General features: G+C 44.1%; 1 protein-coding gene across 3 annotated transcripts in view; it reads right to left on the bottom strand.

Moving 5' to 3' along the window:
- The window catches only part of DVL1 (dishevelled segment polarity protein 1), an 84,860-nt gene that overhangs the window by 15,476 nt on the left and 46,611 nt on the right, over window positions 1-22,773 (bottom strand). For all 3 annotated transcript variants that reach the window (XM_035344626.1, XM_035344627.1, XM_035344628.1), the window contains exons 4-10: window positions 19,694-19,806; window positions 9,337-9,475; window positions 3,613-3,706; window positions 2,497-2,566; window positions 1,557-1,696; window positions 1,167-1,243; window positions 614-681 (exon numbers count right to left, since the gene is read on the bottom strand). In XM_035344626.1, coding sequence (XP_035200517.1) covers window positions 614-681; window positions 1,167-1,243; window positions 1,557-1,696; window positions 2,497-2,566; window positions 3,613-3,706; window positions 9,337-9,475; window positions 19,694-19,806 — 701 coding nt within the window. The remainder of the gene's footprint in view (window positions 1-613; window positions 682-1,166; window positions 1,244-1,556; window positions 1,697-2,496; window positions 2,567-3,612; window positions 3,707-9,336; window positions 9,476-19,693; window positions 19,807-22,773) is intronic.

Here is a 22,773-nt window from a genome sequence, read left to right as displayed (position 1 = left end):
TATTGTACTCTTTCAATAGACGATGCTATCCACAGCATCTTAGGACTGGCAACAAGCTGGCTTCAATATCTTGAGCACAGCACTCACCAGCAGGAGGCAGCTGTGTTTGTCACATGAGCACAGACCTTTAATAACTACTGAACTATTTATTAAATCAGAATATTCAAATAAGATCATTTTCAAGGGTGTTTATGCATATTAGACTACGTTGTTTGCCTCAGGTTTTAAAAATACCCTGTTTAAATTCTTTCTTACAAGTGCACACGTGACATAACGAGGCTTTTTAACACCTAAGTATATTTTTCCTCCAAAACTTCAATCAATTAAAAGGTTAAGTTCAGAAGGATACAGACACCAAAAGTTTAAGAGCTTGACCCAAAGGCACATGAATCAAAACAAAAACTCCCATGTATTCAGTGGGCACTGCAGCCTCAGAAAAAATATCTTAAGCCCCTGCCTCCTAACACAAAAAGCATCCAAACAACACACCCAAACGTCAAATTAGAAGCATGGAACTTGTAGGGAAAGGAAATCAGATGCCAAAATTGCTGAAAATGTTCTAGATCTTGCTGGCTCCACAGGAACTCAGCAAGGAGCGTAAGTATGTACTCACCCCTGGGGATGGTGAAATAACTTCTGGGAGTAGGGTCCCAACATTTGGCTACCGTCAGGCTGATAGGTCTAGGAATAAAGAAAACAGGTAAGGGTGACGCTCAGCTTTCCCAAAGAAGTTGTGACTACCACACTGAATTCTCTCAGACAAAATTAGTCCTATCAAACAGTTGTCAGGTACATTCTGAGAAGGCTTTTGAGATGCTTGTCAAAGTATTTTCAGCACAGACCAGTATAAGATCAGTTTCTGTTTTTCCATAGATCATGAGCACTACTGGTGAAATCTGTTAAATGATCAGCTCCTGAGATATTAAAACTCTCATCATACAAACAAATGATGCTACTGAAACCAGACAACTCCCAGTTTGTGTTGGTTTTGGCTGGCACATTGAAACCAGTCTCATCTACCCATCACTTACACTGAGAAGTTCAGAGTTGAAATCAGCAGTCACATTGGCTGCTTATTCAGATCAAAATGTTGATTTGTGAGGTTTGCCCAACACCAATAACTGTGTACGGAGCATAAGTAGTGAGAGGTTTTGTAATACGCTCACCCTGGCTTGGAGACTATTTCCCGTAAAACCCGTACTGCATCGTCATTGCTCATGTTCTCAAAATTGACATCATTCACCTGAAATGTTGCAAAAAGCAGAGGTCAGGCTTAGCAACAGGAACCCCAAAGACATTCTAGTTATTTGTTTCCAAATGTATTTGCTTTATAACTGTTTCCATTCCCTTGAGCAGGTGCAGAGATGTTGCTTCTCAGAGAACATCAACTATCCAACAGAGTTGGCTAAGATTTATACATTTAAGTGAGACCAGTCTTTGTGACACATTGAGCACGGATGAATTCTGGTTAACTAAATCCATGGATCCGGTGGGATGACAGAACTGAAGCCACCAACGTACAAGAGAGCAGCACATATTTCTGGACACAGACCAACCTGCAGAAGCATGTCTCCTGGTTCAATTCGGCCGTCTGCTGCCACAGCCCCTCCTTTCATAATAGAGCCAATGTATATGCCACCGTCACCCCGGTCATTGCTTTGTCCTACAATGCTGATTCCCAGGAAGTTATACTTTTCTATACAGGCAAAGAGGGGAGGATGGGGGGAAGAAAAGCAAACAAGGTGACTGAAATCGTAGTGAAGAGCTAACACCAGGTTACTTCAGTCCTGAAAAATCAGTTCATTGCTTTCTCTCAACACTACATCTGGGATGCATTTGATGTACAATACCTCAGTTTGCCCTACTGGGATAATTCTGCCTGGCATGTTCAGGGAAAGGTTGCTAAACCCATCATTTTTTCTTACAAGACAAAAAGTGAAAAGTTACATTCAAAAAATTAGCAAGAGAAGCGACATTGAAAAGACATGTCTACACCTAGAAATTAGGCAGCTGATCAGGATCGGGCAATGTTTTTCCACACCTCAGAGAGGAAGGAAAAAATTGGTGCTACTGAAAGGTGCTGAACTGACAGTCCTGCACATTTCTAACTGGCTAAACAATGAAACATGAGCTGTAAAAATGCAAACCTTCAGTGTCAGGAGCAAGAACAGAAGGGCACTATCTGACCCCTTACCATTCCTAGAAATAAAAGCAGAACTCCACATCCTGGGTCCACATTTCCAGCTCCTTCCGTGGGCTTCTTGGGAATAAAACTGATCTGCTTGTGCAAATAGCTCCCAATTATCCTGTACTGGACTAGGAAGCCAGGCACACCCAACAGAGTTAGCAACTCTCAGCTGCCATTCCCTTTAGTATGACTGGAGTTCTTTTAAATCAAGGGCCTTTCTACGTGCTCCAAAGGCTACTACACCACGACAAAATATATCCGTATCACTTGAAATTCATCATAAAAAAAAACACTGCTCATCCTCTTACCCATGTTGAGTGTGACAGTGATGATATTTAGGGACATGGTAGAATCAGTGATGCTGCTGAACGAGGATGACTGCAAAATATAACAGAAAATTCTCAAGGTTTTAAATGGCTCAAAATAAGGCAATAAAAATAACTACTGAGGACTAATTCATCAGGAACTGATTAATAGGTTTCCATCTGGAAGGCATTCAGAAACCTCTATGGACTCCTCAAAATTATTCTTCATTTAGAATCTGTAAGGAAAAAAAATCTGAACACAATCCACACTTTCTGCAAAGGGTTCTTTACAAAACACACAAAGCAAGTTCCTATACTGAGGTTTCTCAGCTGAAATTCACACTGAATCATTTCTGCATCCTGACTACATGACTGACAGGCAGACATTCAAACATTAAGTGCCCAGTGTAGTGTGAATTATTATGTCCATGGACTCCTCCCTAAAGAGTGAACAACACACGATCCTTCAGAAAGATCCTTCAAATACCTCCTCCCCCCAAGAAAATAAAAATGTGTTTATCTTGGCTTCTACAATACTTTTTCCTCACTACTACTCCAGTTCTAGTGATAAAATACATACATACTCATTCTCTGATCTGTGAAGACTGACATTTACAGGAGAGTGAAACAACTATTTTAAGGACTATGTCGTTTGGATCACCCTTGTCCTGTTATCGTGGGACTCGCACAGGAAAGGACAATAGAAAAGCTTTGCAATTTCCTATAAACTTGGGTTTCTCCTTTCAGCAGGGTGCCAGTCTCAGCACTTTGTGCATCAGATGTCTACGATAGGACCGCAGACACCTTCGCATTAACCCCTCGCCCACACCAGCCAGAAGCATAAGGAAGTTGTCCTGCAGAGGATGGTCTTGGAAGAGACAACAAGCAACAAGAGATAACACCACAGTAAAAGGAGGAAAGGGAAGGAGAAAAAGCATCTTGAACCTAGTGCTGCAGAATTTCAAACCTTAGAGATTCAGTCCAGGGTAGACTGGAGCCAAAGTGATTCTTTCCAATGACTTCAACTGGGCACAGATCTGTTCTGAATCCCTTCCTAATTCACGCGCTACACTCAAAATCATGGTTCACCTTCTTGGAAAATGATGATGCCAGCCTTACCCTGTCAATCTGCCGCATCCTTTGTTTCCTCCTCCTGCGTTTATGCTTCCGTATGAGCCGCGACGAAGTGCTTTGCTCAGTGGAGCTACTCAACCTGAGGGAAATTCAGAGCAAATGTCAACTCTGTAAAGCTGAGCCATTTGCGATTCGCTGCCCCCTGCCAAAACCAGGCAGATTCCCACAAACACAGAAGAGAGAATTAATTCAGACACCACCAGCTAGCTTACAAGGCATTGTTCTGCTTGCTGCTCAATTGCTGCTCAATCCCAGCACGTGCTGTACCTTAGCCTCTTCCTAGGAGCACAGAGAAGTTACCAGCTAAACTAAACGAGGATTAGAGAGTGTAATTTACCAGCTTCCTTCTGGCAGCAAGACTGAATGCAACCTGCATTGCAACAGGCGTCTGTCACCCTGATTTGACCACCCAAAGGACAGAGGTAGCCATCTTCTGCTACTTTAGTGGTAGTCCTGACACATTAAACAATGATTTTAATTTCAACAGACAACCCGAAGAATCTCTTAACGCTGTTTCATGGGGCCTTGTCCCGGTGCTGTTTTCTTCTACCTACCCTGTTCCCAGGGACACAACACCAGGGCTTGAATTCAGTGAAATACACAGCACGTGATAACAGCTACTACCAACTAGTGACAGAGGAACAGGGAATGTTTCACTTTGCAGGTCTTCTTCTTTTTTTCCCCCCAAGGTTTTTCAGATGTGTAGAGTCTGAATGTATCACATCCTACGCATATATCCTTAAGCTCTCTCCCTGTGAGTTAGGAAAGTTAATTATGCTCATTTTACAGATAGTGGACCAAGACACGGAAAGAGATAAATGGATTTGCCCAAATTAATTTCAGAAGCCTGGAACAAAGCCTAGCTTTCAGAAGTGCAACACCACAGATCCCTCTCTCCTCTGTTTATTATGTTAAGAATGGCAGAAGAGACAAAGTAATGCTCCACCATGAACCAAGATTAAAAAAATCCAACCCTATACAATGTAAGTAATTGAACTGGCACTGGCACAAAGAAAACAGTGCCAGTCTTTTTCCCACTTGCCACATCCCTGTCTTCAAAGTCCTAGCTGCATGCAGGAATGCTACAATACCCCGAGCAAAACCTGATAGCAGCAGCCTCACAAAGGAGCTTGCTGTCTTGAGATGACAACCCCAACGCACTGGGAAACCCAGCTTGCATAAAGTAGGTATGTTTTAGTCAAACATGCTCAGCTGAGTATTACAGACTGCTTGGAGGGTGTGAATATCTTGACATTCTCTTTGAGTTCACAAAAGTATTTCAGGCATGCTAACCTCACACTCCTTTTTCCCCTCCCAGCAAGGCAAAATAATGGAAGGAGCCAAGAGGTGGGATTTTCAAAAGAGATCAAAGATTTGGTAATTCTCCATCCATGGAAACAGCTCACAGCACCTGGTTTCTAAGACCTAGCCTTTTCAACAGGGAAAATAAAGAGGTCTCTCAGATGCTGGGCTCCCAGAATTGGACTTGTTCAATATTACCAATGTTTTTGAAAGTACTAGCAAAGACTGACATAAAACCCTCTTATATTTTACTATCAATGTTCTCCCTCTTCCTATCTGCTCTCTGATTTCATTCTCCTCCTCTTCTCACCCAGGTGCTCTCATTGTCAGTAGCACTCAGCTAGTTTTCCAGCACACAACAATTATGGAGAATCTGAGGAAAGGCAACACGTGCTGCTCTCGTCCCAGTGAGCCCGCTTGCTCTTTGAGAAGGGCAGCAAAAACAAAAGAGTCCCAAGACTGGGGGGAGCTTTCCTGCCTGAACACAAGCCAGGCACCAAGATGTCTTCAAAGGCTGTAGGAGAGATGGGAGTGCCAGCCCTCCGTCGATTCGAGCATGAATTCAGTGCTCCCACCTGCAAACAAACCCTCTGCTTGCAGACTCTGTTCCCTCTGCAGACAGGAGCGTGAAAGCCCTGCTCTTTCCCCTAACACAGCAAGACTTGCCACTCGTCTCAGGAACAGCTGGGCTAGCTCATAACAGAAAGGACAAAACCATAAAGTTTTATCTGTCCCTCTGGCTACTGTAATCACACTTCAGAGTCATTCACGGCAGCCAGGCAGTTGGCTTTTGTTGCTTACACACGGATTTCGCCTACTGCCCTACCATATTTTGTGGGGTTTATCCCAGTGGTGTCACCTAAGGAGTGTGCAGTACTGCCTGTCCCCAGCTTTGTCAAAATGGAATCCTCTCCTGGTTACTGTGGATAAAGAGGATTCATTAAAATTCATACACATCTTTCATTTATTCAGTTTCTCATTACTGTGTCCCTGAAAGGGGTAATGCCTCTGGCTAACATTGCCCATTGTAAAAAGCAATTCTAAGTTTGCAATTTCCATAGAGCAGGGAAGGAAAATGGAGAGAAAACCTATACTGAAAGTCACACCTGCCCGCAGCAGGAGATCACGAAATTCACCCAGTGGCAAAGTTCTTCCTCTACTTTCCAGAGGATGAGTTTTATCCGGATAGCACGTTACGGAAATGAGGGATAGGAAGGGATAGGAACAGAAGAGTTTCAGCAAATGGTTCGCTGAATGATTGCTGCAAACTGCTAAGTGAAGAAAGATGTATATTTGAGCTTTTTTGGGGGGAAAAAAAAAAGAAAAAAAAAAAAAGATGAAAAACTGGAATCATAACCACCAATTTCCTGCCCTAGCTGGCCAAAACCATACCTACACTTCTAACACAAAGGCAAGTAAGTCCCACTGGAAAGATTTAAAGCAGTAATAATGATTATTGCTTATGGTTATTGAAAATAATTCCAAAGGAAGGAAAAAACGTAAAAAAAATAACCTGTTAAAAAGTTTATCCATACAGCTTTAAAAGAACTAACATTCGTCTCTTAAATGAGAAATAAATGCAATCAAATTTTTTCACAGTTAACTCCATTAGTTACATTGAACTGAGAACACTAATTGCACGTTGCTGACAATAATCCTCCTGCCTCACACTTCACATTTGTTAGACATTTATTTGCTTAACAGAAGACAGAAACGAGACTGAAAAGTTTAAGCTCCCTACCTCACTCTGTATTCAAAACACCTAGTGCCTGCAGATCAGACTAACGTTCAATTATTGCTTATTCTGACGACAAAGGAAATAAAATTATTGCAATCATGTTCCTTGGATGATTCCTTTCAAGAAGAAACAGTTTGTTACTTTTCTTGCATCCCAAAAGAAAAGGTTAATCAAAACACCCAGTTTCTGTTCCCACAATTAGAGAAGACAATTAAACTGCCACTATACTTAGGGGATTTCTGACAAGAGATTTGCCTGTATTGTAAGCAGGATGTCTCATGCTGTACAGGTAAAATGTGTCAAACAAATCTTGTTAAAAACAACTCAGCTTAAAAGTAGAAATTTAACAGAGAAGCAAGAGGAACGCAAAGAGCTGTGTTGTCCTGTAATATTTGAGAATAAATTGAGTCAATGAAACAAAAAATTGTTCTTTCTCTCTAAGAAAGTGAATGAGAGAATTGTTTAGGTTGGAGAGCACCTTCAGGATCATGAAGTCCAACCTTCACCCTGAGTCCCATCACCAGAACATGTGCCTTAATGCACACAAGGCTTCTTGGACAAGAATTTAACCCACTCTGCTGCACTGCTCCAAGATAAAAATAAAACACAACAATGACAAACACACACTATCAGAAAAGCATCCTCAAGCTCGTTGCTTCTATTGCAGTAACATCCTTTACAGCCGACTTCTCTCAGTGACCTCCCCTGTGTACAACCTTTACAATGCAGGTCCTGACCCTAAAGTTCATCAGTTAGTAAACAAACTTACCCCCTTCAACCTTGCTTTCCCCAGGCCTCCGTGTCTCCAGCAGATCTGGAGCATGCTCGATTTTCTGTTTGGCTGGATTTGCCTCTAAAGAAAACTTCTCCCTGCCAGCACAATCTCTCATCTGCTCGGGAACATCATCGGTGTAACACAACAGCATACCTCGGAGCATTCCATTTAGCTGCTCTTCCTGACTAGCTGGCCTGGCAGCTATTCTGGGTGCCAAGAGCTGCTGCCCTAGCCTAGAAAGGAAAAGGCCTCTGCAGCAGCTTCGAAGAGTCTCTTTCTTCACAGGTCAGACGCAGGAAGCTTTATGTTATTCATACAGACAGAAAGATTTAGCTGGGTCTAGGACGATACACTTCAGTGGCCACCCTGCCTGTGCTAACCCTGCCCCACTGCATATCTTGCTGCCACGGAAATGATTAATTTATTGATAAAAAAGAAAACAAAATCACCTGCAGGGATGTTGTTGGTTTTGTGCTGTTTTGTGTTTTGCTTTTTATTTTCAAAATAGGGGGAGTTAAAAGCCCTAGGGGCTTTGGGAAGGCTCAGAGTGCATTCCCATTAATTACTGATCTTGCCACCCCTTTATGCATATAAATATCCACGTGAACTACAAAGCATCCAGATAACTGACTTGCTGTGTCTTCAAGAGTTGGCAACTTCACCGTAACTACAAAATAAGTTCTGAAACCTAATTCTGAACCAAATCTTAAACATTCATTTAGTTATTACCCTTTCAACCCTTTGGAAACACCCACCCTTGGAGCAGAGGTTGCAGGAACTGCTGTTCCTCAGCAGGTATTTAAGCTATGACTAACTGCAAGACCAGGTAGGTCCACTGAGTTCAATGAGCCACTCAACTGTTTGTAAACAAGGCAAAGGTTTAAATATCTCCAGGACTAGTTGCTCTTTGCTATTTCCCTTCTACCTAAAATTTTAAGAATATCGTGTTGCACCTTCTTTATTCGTAGATACCTGGTAGTTAAAGCCACCAGGTCTGTAACCTGTTTGACAGCTCACAGAGATCTGTAAGGGGTTTTCATAGCCCACCTGGCTGAATAAGATGTTTTAACAACTCTACATAGCGTTTAGAGAATGCTGTCATTGAGGCCAGGAAAATGAACAACCTTAGCTTTGACTGATTTTGCATTTAAAAAAAAAATATTTTGAATCTGAGACATATCGGCTCATAAACATTTTAAAGAACAAAAGAATTCTTTAAAAATTAACAAGGATGTCTTGAAATGTAGAGGATTTTTTTTGTTTCAAAAAACAAGGAATAATTCACCACACTATTTGTCTGCATGAAAAGAAAAAAATAATTAAGAAGTCGTAAATATGTGGCATCACAGCCTGCCTTTGCAATAGCATTAGCTTTGATGAATTCCTCTACAGCTCATAGATCTCAAACTATGCAATTATATAGGAATTCCTTTACAATTCTGCTTTAGTTAAGTGCATACGTATTCAGAATCCACGATGAAGGTATTTTGTTACAATACTCACATCATTACTTCACAAATAGGGAGTCAGTTGCATATTGCTTTGATTTTAAAATGTAACTGTTCTTGCTGCTTAAAGGAAAGGAAAGAAAAGGAACAGGAACAGAACTTCTCTCTTAATTGGAACTGGGCCTGTTGGCAGCTTGGATAGAGATCCCAGTAACTTAGCTCTTTTTCTTGGAGCAGTGATTATATTCAACATGTTACTGACGAATTACCAATCCTCAAACCATACCTAGCAGGAAAATAAAGTTTTTTTAAAAAATGGAAAAAAATACGTAATTCTTTTCATCTTGCCAGTCAGCATGTTCAGAAAGGCCCAGATACACGGTCTAGTGGCTGGGAAACAGACACAAACAGTATTTAAGAGCTCAGTCACTATGGCAATGCCCTACCTGCTCGTGTTGTCATCGTCATCGGAGTCAATGAAGCTGCTGGATTCCAGCTCACTACTCATCATGGTAGAAGAGCTGTCATAACCAGGAGGGTGCTCGCGATGTCTGTCCAGTTTGGGATGGCCATTGATCCGAGGGACTGTGAAAAGGAAATAAATGGAGTATTACCAGGCAAAGAGGAAGAGCAAGGAAGAAACAGCGCTGCGAGTAGCACTGAAGTCATACTGAGTTGCAGCCAACTCTGCAGGAGGATCCTGATGGAGAAACCCAGCTCTTTGCAGCACCTCATTTCATTCAACTGCTGGAAAACCTAGCACCCTGGCCTGCCTGCCTACCTCCCTTCTTCCTAACTTTTTCCTTTGCCTATGGCTCAGTTCATGGGCATGCCATAAACAGATAAAGGCAGAAGTAGCAGGCACGAACGAGTACTCTAATTAGTGCTAGAATTAGATTGGCCTCGAGCACTTGATGTCAAAAGAAAGGTACACACAAAGATCCTGGAAAAGCAGCAGAATACACAATTTGAGCTTGGTATGAGTAGGCCAAGCAGCACAGAAACCATTCCACTTGCATAAGGTACTTCAGACCAATTTCTTAGGCAGCATGCTTCTCTCATCAAAGATACTTTATTTATGCTTGGCTTTGATCATTATCAGGCATGCAACCCAGAAAGAAAGTTGCCAGCATGTTTGTAATTTTTGTCCACAAAACTACTCTCTATTGATGCAGCAGCGGGGCACGGGGGGGGCACCTCTGCTCATCAGCAGGGGTTGTCTCAAAGGCCCACTGGAAATAGCCAGTGATATCTCCTCCATCACAGATGTCCAAACCAGGACAACCCTCAACGTGTCACCCCTTGTGGGTCACCTTATCAGGAAATTTTTTGTCCTTAACTGTCCATGAGCAGATTGCTGCTTTATTGAATTTGCAATTCAGAGTCAATTGCCAAATACATCCAGTAGATGAAATTCTGTCTGTAAGTCAGATGATTTGCACAGGAGATTTGTTTTCCATGTTCCAAACCACTGGACACCTGCTGTCTGGTGTTTCACTATGAGTAAGAAGCTTCCAAATTAATCTGAATTTATTTCCTGCTAGCATCCTAAAAAGACTATTCTCATGCTGTCTCTAAGCAAACTTTATTCAAAATTTAACTTTATGCCACTGAGGAATAAGGTAATTCAGCTGTCACCCAGCTCTGACTGCCTAGTATTGGGCTTGCATATAAGCTTTCTGACTTTATTGTATTGTTTTAATCAGCATTTCTTATACAAAATAAGAGCTGGAATAGAGCTCTTGGAGCTCTGACTCGTGTTCCTATCAGTCAGACTGGGACTGCTGATCACATGTCTAATATGGAGACTCAAACACCTTCCTCCTTCACTATGAGGCAAATAATTTATCCTAGACATAAACGTGACCTGTTCACACCACTATGAAGAATTAATGGTCCACACACACATTGACGTTCCATGCCTGTTAGTTTGCAAGGGGGAATTTTCATGCAGAGGACAATTTTAAGACCAGACAGGATTTTTAACCAGCTGAATGCTGTCTCAAACGTACTGTGCAAACACTTAAAGCGTTTTCTTCAGCACATCACCTTCCAGTGAAATAGCAGTACCTCTGTAGGACAGTGTTGCTCTGCTAGATAACCTACATCTGGCAGTGAAAACACTGAACTTTCATTCTTTTGCTTTTAACTAAAGCAACAGAAAAAATTTAAGGCAAGTGATGCTTAGTGCTTAACGAGGATTTTCCAGCATCAAAAGAAAAATCGTGAATACCAAGAGAGCCAGGGCGTGGAAATGGCATCCGTGGGTATGTTCCCCTCACCCTGCACATTTCCTGTGTAAGGCAAAGAACACCAAAATTGCAGTCTGAAAAAATGCCATGGCCTGTATATCGGGTATGTCTGAATGCCTGGCCATCCCCAAGGGACACACTATTAACTCTGAGGATTCACATGGCTGGAATGCTGCGAAGTGTACCTCAAAATTTGCTCTGCAGTGAATGCCAGCACCAGTCCTGAGAGCTTTAGGCAACAGAGATGCAAAGTCCCATTTCTGTGCAAAAGTTTCTGTGCAAGGGTTGTGCTCAAGAGATCAAGGATGGAGACAGTGCTGCAGCCTATGAATCCCAGGGAATGCTCAAGTGCAGGGAGTCCAATATGGCAGGATCCAAATTCAAGAGACTGGGAAGCATCCATCTGGGGGTCTTATCAATGCTGCAATACACTAATATGGACATAAACTCCACAAACATAGTAATAATCACCCAAACTTTCAGATTTGTTTAGATCCAGTGTGCATTAGCTCATTTTTATACTGAGTTCCTCAGTTTCACCACACAAAATAAGGGCACTGGCTGCTTAGGAACTTGAGTTGAGCCGAATGTGAATACCTACAGCGAGACACGCAGGGCTGTGCTTCTGGATAGCATCTGACTCGTTCCCGTGGCCTCATCAGCTGGTGATGCCACTTGTGACATTCACATTCTTTGACTGGGTTTTCAGAACAAGCACAGATAAAATGCAGTACAGTATTAATTCATTAAGATGGGACACTTAAAAGGATGGTCCTTGCAAGGGATATTGCAATTTTGTCACACACCTTTTTCACTGCCCTCTCCCTGGGCTCTTTCTGCCAGCCCGTCTCACCAGGTGCTCCCCACAAGCCCAGGGAACTCAGACAAAGGTATGATGATGGTAACTGAATTAACATTAGTGCTTGCTTTTAGCGTCATTAATGGCGATGAGGTTTAATAATACAACGGTCTCAACATTCCTGTGTGGTATTACTACACAGCACCTCAGATGCTAAATTTAAAACATATTTACCAAACTACTCCAAGGTTTTGATCCAAGCTCTTCAGAGAGTAAGAACTCGCTAACTTCACCCGGGATGTTTTCTCCACGTGATCAGACTCTCCTGGGGTCACAGATCGCTTTCTCACTCAGGGAAGAACGAAGCAGTGCTTTTTAACACGACTCCATGAAGTTTAAATGCCTCATATGGAATAGCAAGATGAAAGCATACCTTCTTTCCTGAGAAAAATCCCCATCTAACGTCAAAGCAGTCCTCCCCATTTTTCCCTCAGACTGTGACCCGTCTCCAGAGATGCACAGTAACACTCTCATCCTCCCCTCACCATCAGAGCATTTCCTCAGGCTTTTGGGCAGTGGCAGCCCAGTTTCTGCCCTGCAGCTCCTCACTCAGCCCTCACGGCCCCTGACAGCAGCCACTTCTCACTCTCCCTGTTGGCAATGTCCCTCAGGGTGAGGGGCAGCACCATCTCTGCCAGCCCAGACCAAAGGTGGCTGCCAGCAGCAGAGCAGGCCGCAGGGGTGCCACTGTGGTGGTGCCTGGGGTCACCTCAGCGCCGTGCAGGCGCTTATCAAGTGGCGGCCGGTTCAGAGGTCTGCTGGAAAACCACCCCTGGAGACAAAACACCCCTGTGGGGGATGAATTCCTCTGGGGCTTGGGCAAGCTGCAGCTGCTCCTGGAGTAGCTTGCGACAAACTGCATTTAGCAGAAGCAATTGTAGAATGATAGAATACCCTCAGCTGGAAGGGAGCTACAAGGAGCATCGAGTCCAATTCCTGGCTCCACACACGACCCCGCAAAAATCAAACCAAGTGTCTGAGAGCGCTGTCCAAACACTTCAACTCTGGCAGGCTCAGGGCTGTGACCATGTCCCTGGGGAGCCTGTTGAACTGCCTGACCACCCTTTAGGTGCAGAACCTTTTCTTAACACCCAGCCTGACCCTCCCCTGTCCCAGCTCCATGCCGTTCCCTCCGGTCCTGTCGCTGTCCCCAGAGAGCAGAGCTCAGCACCTGCCCCTCTGCTCCCCTTGTGAGGGAGCTGCAGGCTGCCGTGAGACCATTTTACACAGTCCTCACAAGCACTGGTACAAAGACAGTGAAAGGCACAGGCAGGCTGAGCTGGATGGATGATGGCGGTAATATATGCATTTTGTCTGCCTGCCATGACTGGACTGAAATGTGATTTTGCTGCTGGCAGCAGGGCTGCACCTGAAGTGCTGCAGTCAGACCCGAACACTGCATCAGCAGAAGGTCACTGGTACCTTTAAGTCCTTTCCAAACAGCAAAAGCAACAGCCAAAACACTGCTAGCAGAGTGAGATGTTGAAGGACTTTCAATCCCTGATTTTTGGCTAAGGGAAGCAAGGTGTCAGTTCCCAAGTATCTGGATGTGCAAACTCTTTCCTGGATGTCACATCCAGGCAGCTAACACTCGTCCCACTACAGAGGTTCAAGGGAAAGGCCTGTAACTAAACACAGTTTCCCTCCATTTTCCCTGATTAACACTTAAACATCCTGTAGTGATTTCTTTTATCAAATATAAATTTACTATATTAGTAGTATGTTATTATAAATATTAAATACATTCATAATATAAATATATACCTTTAAAAGCTTCTGATTAGCAATTTGTTGGCCTGCCTGGGTAAACTAAAACTTCAGTTTATGACTTGTCCATTATCATCCGCTATAAACCAAAAATTGAAGGCAGATTTTCACTGAGCACCCTAAAAGGTTCACTCCCTTGCCTCCCTAAAAGCCAGTGCCCAGCTGGATGCAGCTGGAACTGGAAGGGGCAAACAGCTGCGATGTACAGAGAAGGGCTTTTAGTCTCATTCTGCACATCTGAAGGGGCACTGATAGTTGAGAACAACATCCATACTTCTAGATACTCAAACTAAAACACCCCTGGTTTATATATTAGATCAGACGATTTCACTGTACTGTTTACATTTTTCCATTTCCTTTTTCCAGCTGTATCTTCTCTGTTAAATGTTCAACAAAACAAAACAGAAGGGTTCATCTTCACCTATTTCCTGCTTGACTTAGGATTTCTTGTATAGAAAAGCTCCTATACACAGCTCCAATAGGTGAAAGTGGCTTTACCAGTATGCAAACACTTCAGTTTTACATCTCCCAAACAGCACCAGATAGTTTTGAATTCACAGGAAAGGTTTTCCTGCGTCACTCAGGTGCATATTTAAATCCATAAAGTTTCTGAAATCTCTCTAGCCAATAAAAAATCCCTTTACAAAGATTTCTTCTAATTTAGCCAATGCTTTTCGGGGTGTGGGGGTCAGTTAATATACTTGAGTAACTACTTTCATGAACCATGATTGTGTGTTTTATTCACAAAGTACTCCCAGGTATCCACGTCCTTCGTCTAAACAAGACTCATTATCTGCTCTGGTTCCATGCCTGTCCCACTAATAACCAGGGACTTTCTGCCCTGTTGACCCCCTGCTCCTGTTTCTTCATTAGGGCATGACAGAGTCCATTGAGGCTGTCTGACAAAAGCCTTTCAATGTGTCACAGAGATTAGAATAAAGCATAGCCTAGGAGGTTAAAGTATGTCCTCCTTGACTTTTATCAACAGCAGAGTTGGTCCTGCCTGAGGGACAAAAGCACATCAAAGTACAAAATCAAATAAGCTTTGAAAGCGGGAAACAGTAGAGCAGCATCTGCTCAAGGAAGCTGTAAAGAGGGCTCCGTAACCCTGCAAAGAACAAAGGTGAGAGTGTTTCAGAAGGAAGTCATAGCCAAGCTCACAGTTAAGATAAAAAACAACAGAGCTTCCGATCCTTACCAATACAGAGTCTTTACCAATTATTAACGTGAAACGTGTTACCACTTTGTTAATGAAGACTTGCAACCCCATCTGTGCAGAGTCTTTAAGGAGCAATAACTGCTGAGAAATCCCTATTTTGAGCTACCACTGTTCAAGTTCCCACTGTAACTGTTTGGTAGTTGCAGTCCTTTACCATGGTATGGTACATACTGTAGCAGGAACTGCTCCTCCTCCCAAATGTTTGGGGATCCACACATCGGGAGCTTCCCAAAGCACAGGTCCCTGCCCAGCATTTTTCAGCTGGCTGCACAGTAGTTCAGTTCACCACACAGCAAACTCGGTGTTGAAACACCAGTGTCGACACTTGACATCTGCAGACTTGTCAAAAAAAAAAAAAACAAGCAGTAGCTATGAAACATTCTCCAATGCCAAAGAAAACTTGTCCCTTAATTACCTCCCTAATTAGAACTTCCACGGTCCCTTTTCCCACTCCTCATCAGGAAATGGTCAGGGGAGCTTTGTTCCAGTCAGCGAGGGGTCCCCAGAACATGTGCCAGGCAGACCTCCCATGTTCCTAATTAAGATCCTCACTCTCCTTTCACTTAATAGGACGTTGTCAACTTTCCAAAGCAACACGGACTCTTGTTGTTTTAAAAGAGAAAGTGGAGCCCTGACATACTGACAGCTCAGGCCTTTCAGCCTGATTTTATTTGAAGCTAATGCCAAGGATTGTTTTGCTACTAATTAATGTGAAAGGTGATCAGGAAAAGACATTCCCAACTTGGACAAAAGCCTCTTTGGATACAAATTGTCTCCAAAAAATAAAAAAAATTCATTTCTCTGCACATGTAGCCTCCACAGCTTAATCACCACTCTGCCTTAAAATACATATACATACATATATATATACACACAGGGTAACTTTGTCCATGCTCACCTGACAGAGCTCAACCTTCTCAGCTAGTTTGCATTAGTAACCTCATTAAGAATAGAACAATAGGATCAGAGCTAAAACTCTTTCCTCTTGCACTGCTGGGGAGAAACCTCATGCTTGAAAAATGAGAATAATACAGAAAATTAAAATGGAGGCAATTCACTGGAAAAAAATATATATATACCTCTGCTTGCTGATCCTTCATTGTTTCCCCAGCCTTACTGAACACCCATGGATAAGAATAAGTGTGTGCTTTGCATATACGACCTCATTAACCATTTGTGTTCCCATTAACAGAGAACAATTTATTAAAATTTACAGAAAAGGGATGAACAAGTGGGTTTGCTACCAGTAACACACCGGGGAAACTCCATCTACTCCTGACAGAGCTGTGCTGTGGATGGGGAATTGTTAGTCATCCCCTTACACCAATAATGAGCTCAGTTAGGAACACGACATGGTGCTGTAGCTGACAGACAGCACTGTACACCCATCTTGGCTACTCTGCGTAATTAATAGCCTTGGAACAAACCCGTGAGTAACGCAGTGCCCCAGTGAAGATCACTCATCCTACCTCTCTATGAATTATTAGAGCTGTAATTTTGGTGTTACTTCTGCAAGCCTCTACAGGACGAGATCAAACAGACAAACTGCATTTCCTTCTTTCTGCAAGGAAAGGAGGATTTACCACTATTGCATAACAACAAGCGATGCACGCAGCTCCTGCCCCCGAAACTGGCTGTGAACCAGGTGTCACAACCTTGCTGCCCCCCCTCCACCTTTGTCCCTCTTTTCCTATCGCTGTTTCCCCATTTTACATCCAACTGTGCTCCATGCAAAGATGAAATGAAGACTCACAAAAAGAACAACTCTGCTAACAATGACCTTTCTTATAACGAGGCCTTAAACTCCTTCTCCATGATAAGGGTATCCCACTTCTAATTTTATATAAGTGGCAGTCAGGATACAAGTGCTGAACTATGCAATCTTGGAGACATGTTTTCAACTGGAAATAACACACTGGTTGGGTTTGGTTTTTAAATAAAATCTTATTACAACCACAGAAATATTATGGACATTAAAAAATATATATTTCATGAGACCAAAATGATACAGCAGTTGTCCTTGTTTCATGCATGCTAACAAAACTCAGCTCATACGGATAGCCTGCTTCAGACAAGAGGCTTAAATTGTTCTGAGAACAGGTAATGTTTGCATAACTGAGTGACATGTTCTTGCCTGAGCACAGCTTAGACTGACAGGAAAAGGAGGAAATTTTATCCCATTTGTAGCTAAAGGGAAAAGAATGCACTAGTTTCAGGCTGCTGGAAGCCACGAACTCCTGTGCCACAACAATGCCATAAAAGCAATCGAGATTATGGCCCTAGCCCAGCCATCCAACAACCAGCCCTGCTGCCATGTCCGTGGCAGAACATACGTTAACTTCAGCGGGATAAAAACCTAACATAAACTCCATGCCATCAGTAAACCAGGCAGATTTTCCAACCTATCCGTCTCCTAAGGGGTTGGCAATGACCATTTAGTAATCAGTTAACACTGCCCAAACCCTCTGAAGATGCAGGCCCCTATTTCGGCACAAAGAATTATCACAGAGTAAGTTAGTGTGAAATATGAGTCTTGGTAAATAAGAGCGTAGGCTGAAGTCCCAGTGTGCAGGTCTCACCGTGACCAAGAAACACAGACATGGATTGAGGTAGAGCAGAAACTGTTTGCCCAGAGCCTCACAAACCCAGACAGCTGGGTTCCTTGCAGCTCCTCTCAGAGACCCACACTGTCAAAAGAGACATTGATAAGCCCAGGGGATGTTTCCTAGAGCAGGAGAAAGGAGAAGCGTCTTCCAAAACCGAGCAGAGGAGGTGCACGGTCTCTCAGCTGCCTCTCCCGAAGCTGAAGCCGGTTTCAGCTGTAATAACACAGAGCCACTCACCGAAGCCAAAGGCAGCCTACAACACGTGCTCTGGCCACATTAAGGTAGCAAGGGAGGGAGGGACACACACGAATGCAAAGGATAATGCACTTCAGACAGGTAGGCAGACGTGAAGACAAGGGTATTTTTAGCTCCTTGGTGAGCAGCCCTCGGGGCTTCGCGCTGCCGTGCACTGAATGAGCACAGAAGAACAGAAGAGCTGGGGCAGGAACGAAGGGCGATCAGCAATGTCAAGTGTAACTCAGCACCTTAAAGGATTAAGCTTCTAACAAAAAGAAACCCTGCACAGAGAGCAAGAAATTAACCGTAACAACTTCTAAGACAGCCTATAGCAAACACGGCCAATGTTCTTGAGGTAAATTGACAGAACCTGATTCTACAGTGGAATGACGTTCTGTAGAAACTTCAACACATTTTTCCTGTAAGATTCCTGGCCTGAACTGAACGTAACACGCAGGAATCATAATGCACAGGAGGTCAAGACAAGAACATCCTTGCACAGGGACGTTTGGCTGAGTCGCTTTCTCTTCAACATCATGAGCTACAGAACCTGAGAGATCAAAGTGTACAGGAATAGATCCAGAAATCCTGCATTTTAGACAGACAGATGAAAAAAAAAAAAAAAAAAAGAGGCAGACAACCTAGGGAGGATCCCAGCACTTTCCTTCTCTTCTTCTGGAATGCAGAATGAGGTAGAACAACCAGGGGTAGAGGGAAGAAAAAACGAGACCAAGAAGTCTGTCTGGCTACGCTTCCCTTTTATCAGGCTCACAAAGGCACTTCTAAGAAGAGTGGGAGGAAGCGAGAAAGGAGGCAGGCAATAAACCAATGTTAAAAAAAAATCACCTTTTAACATTCATCCAGTAACAAGCTTTTGCCACAACACTATTAGAAGATTCTCCCTCTTTTTGTGATTCCCACAGGAATCTGCAGTCAATACCACGCAGGCAGCTCTCTGCTCCACCCACCATTTGAGTAATTTTCATTCACCCTGAGTCACTTACAGGCTGGAAGGGTTAAAGGAGCAGAAAGACACCTGCTTCTAGCACACAGCATATAGGCAACTTCTGCTTTTCTAACTGGAGGCAAATACTTCAGTGGGTGGAGCTGTGAATAAAGGCTGTGATGGCATCTCTTGGGTCGAATTATTCCATATCCTGGACCGTTTTAGACTCAATGGGTGGCATCTATTAATTCTTAATTAAGCCTGGAAATTCTTGTCTGGCAACAAATGAACAAACAAGCTTACTTTGATGTACAGACTAGAGGCAAGAGATGAAGTTCTGCAGTTTATGTGTGTGCTTTGGCTGCACATATGTTTAAAAAAAGGATCTTCAGCCAATGTGCTGTAGTTATACCAGCAAAAATACTGCTGCTGATCGAAGCCTAGAGAAATCGACAGAAATTATTTCAGAGGATTTGGACTCAGATCTTGCAATGCTAAAATATTAAGACTAAGACCCTCCAAACCCCAACACATTGTACAGGTGCTGTGTTCTTCCTTTAAGTGAGCAAACTTGAGTAAGGCTGTTGAGCCATGATGGTATGCAGCTCAGCACCAGCTACGTTGTTTTTCCTCTCCAGGCTAATTGTCGTCTAATACTACAGAAAGTTCTGCATTATATTGTCAAAAAGAATCTCCCTGCCACGTGACTGCAGGTTATCCAGACCTCTTAGAAAATGCTGAACTTCAAAGTGTCTCAAAGCAATTATCAAATTCTTCCATTAAAATAATGGTCCCTGAAAGTATGCAGGAATGTATACACGCTTCTCTTCTGCAGTACCCATGCAGAAGCAGTTGTTGCTCTGAAAGCTTAACACACAAAAAACAATGAAAAAGGGGAAAAATGATATAGGACTCACCATCCTCATGCCCTTCTCTGTTCCTCCTTCGATGTCTGTCTCGCCGGTGGCTAATAACCGACTCTGTTCCTGTTTCATTGTCCAGTCCATCCCGGCTGCTGGCAGCATTTGGGCTGTTAGAAAACACATAGGAAGAAAACAGTGGAGTCATCTCATTTTTTCTTGCTTCTTTTTGATAAAAAACAGTTGCATTTGTGAGCGTATTGGTTTAGAAGCCAGAAAACTTATGCAGATTAGCTGCAGCCTTGGCAGCTGCAGCACAAGGTCCCCAAACTGCCCTGTTCACCCCCAAGACAGTTCAAAAGACAGTTCCATACCCATGCCCTGAGACACAGTGCTATTTGCACAGGGAGCATCATCATACCATTGAAAAAGCTGCCACAGGACTGTTGCATGGAATTTCCACAGGAAAAAAGCCTGCTGGTGGGCTAAGAAAAGGGATCGTTTTAGCAGGCACTGAGATGGCAACAACAAAACAGCGTTAGCGGCTGGTACTCTCACAGGACATGGGATTTCAGCACAGTCCCACCATGACAGCTCTAATATCACAAACCTGCAGCATACCCGCCTAACAAGAACAAACTGACAACGCTGTTTTTTTGGAAGAAGAAAACTTGCTGACCCTAAAATTCATCTCGGCCTGCAACCCCCCCAGGTTCCTATGCCTCTCTCAAATCCTCCCACAGGCATTCCAAAGATCACGATCCAAGAAACACATGGCAGTATGCATGAACTCCTCCAGCAGAGGACATGCCCTACCACGGACTTATTCTCAAGGAAGTACTGGGACCGTGAACCAAGTCTCCTTTTCTGCAACATGCCAATATATATCTTTTAAAACCAAACCCTGTGTTTCAGCGCACTTCCTGAAGTGCTTGTTCACCTCACCCAGGCTTGTTTCCCTGACCATAACCTGAGCTACCCCTGCGGCTTGCTGCCAGCCAAAGGGCAGAAGCCTTACCTTACTGCAGCCACTTTTAATATACAGCGCTGACCTTGAAGGCTCAAGTCTTGCAAGTCACGGCAAAGCTCAGAATAATTAAGTGCGTGTCTGTGAAACACTCAGAGAGACCCTGGTCCTTTCCTCGTGTTCTCAGCTGTCTGAAAGCTCCACAGCTCTGGCAGTAATGCAGAACGCTTACCCTAACAAGTCCCTGTGAAGGGCCATTGGGATCTGACAGAGGATAATGCCCTGCTGTGAAAGATTTCTCTTAGGAAGTTGCTGTTGATGCTCATCCTCTCTCTCCCGCAAGCAGCACCCACCAAAAAGCAGTCCCCAACCACATCTGCCCCTCGCATCTGTTATTTACACCCGACAGATCCTCCTTGCGCACGCCCGCTGGCTACCAGCACACTTCCACCAAAGCACCAGTCACTAAGGCATTGCTCCTACACCTCCAGGCCTGCCCTGCCACACGTTTAATGCAGCTGCCCAGGATTTAACCAACTGGCCCCATGGGTTTTTGTGGAAGAGCTAAAAAAAAGAGCCTTTCTACCACACACCCCAAGAACCTGCAGCTTCTTCTCCCCCCATGAGGTGGAGTTAGAACCCAGCCCTTCTGAACTCGGTTTCTAGAAACTGAGAAAGCAGGAACATTGGCACCAAACCCAGAAGTGACTCCTGGAGCGTGTGAGCCCAAGCCAAGAGGGTATGGTGAGTCTCCAGGGCCTGACAGTGGCACCAGACAGAGGTTCCTGGTTCAGGGCCTGGCTCGCTGCCAGCTGTGATGTGTCACCTGAGTGACAGTCGAGATGAAAGATCAAGGGATTTGGACAGCACACTAATTCATTAAGAGCTTCTGTACTTCAATTTTGCTCTTAAGCATGAAACTAGAAGAGGTTAGGCAAGAGACTTCTTTCCCCCAAATTATTTGCTTGTATCTACAAATTACACCCTCTTTACTCAGGCACAGGAACGGTGTAAAGCACGTGGGGAAGTCACATGAATCTTGGGGGCTTTCTTCACTGATGAAACCAGAGCACAGTACCTCGGACACCTTGTACAAGGATGTTCTCACCAAGAAGTCTGCTGCTAGCACATATTTCTGCTGCTGTTCCTGCCCTCTTTCCTTCCAACCCCACCAGAACACCACTGTGCTGACCAACAGCCTTTTCTCTAAGGCTGGTCTTGGGCATTTCCCTACTGCACACCCTGATGGCTGGGCACGCACTGAGACATCACCCAAGACAAGTGAACATCAGCTGGAACAGAGCACGTGTGCACAGCATTGCATTGAAGAGGATTGTTGAAAAGCCTTCTGCAACTGCACACCCACACGCTTTCCTTGTATGAACGAGATGTACTGACATGCCCACCACAGCAGTTAGGAAACAGAGGCTGTTAGTCAAGAAGACATTTGACTGCATGCTTTAAGCCCTGATGAAGCCACCGACATGTGAGCAGGTATTTCAGTGCTGTCACAAGCACCTCTGCATTTCTCGTGCCAGTAAAACTGAAAGGGAATGGGGCTGACCATTTCCTAAGGCCGCCTCGCACACAAAGAAGGGGAGCTGGGAGCTGTGCTGGGCAGCCCGCGAGGCTCCCAGCCATCTCAGCAGCACCATCTCGTGACTGCTGCTGTTACTGTCCAGCCCTAAACCATTCCCCAGGCAAAACCCGCTTACAGAAGGTGGTGTACAGCCTGACAAAGGGCCCAGAAAGAGCCCTGCAGCTGGCTTGTGTCTCTCTCACTGCTGAGCGAATTCAGTTCAATTCAATTTCCAGTGCACGTGCCCAAGTGCTGTGGGCCAGCGGCAGTAAGGCAGCTCTGAGGTCCCTCTGCTCAGCTCACTCCTGCACCTCCACCACTAACCCAGGAGCAGCCTCACCCGTTCAGACCAGTGCAGATTTGGCAACCACTGAGCTGAAGTGGCGGAGCACGAAATACAGGCTGAGCTTCAGAACCCTCACCAGGGAGGGAAAAAGTAAATTTTCTTTGCATTGAATCAATGCTGAAGCGAAGTATCAGTGCTGTCAGACAGCTTAGCTGAGATTACCTCCTCGCGGCTGGTAATTATCTCATTCCCTCGGATGGTACGGCCTGCCTGCCTGCTCCATCCATTTCTTGTAGGCTTTGTAG

Source organism: Oxyura jamaicensis, chromosome 21 (genome assembly GCF_011077185.1).
Source record: "Oxyura jamaicensis isolate SHBP4307 breed ruddy duck chromosome 21, BPBGC_Ojam_1.0, whole genome shotgun sequence".
NCBI classification, from domain to species: Eukaryota; Metazoa; Chordata; class Aves; order Anseriformes; family Anatidae; genus Oxyura; species Oxyura jamaicensis.
Note: the sequence above shows the minus strand (reverse complement) of the source record. Positions and strands in the feature narration are given on the sequence as shown.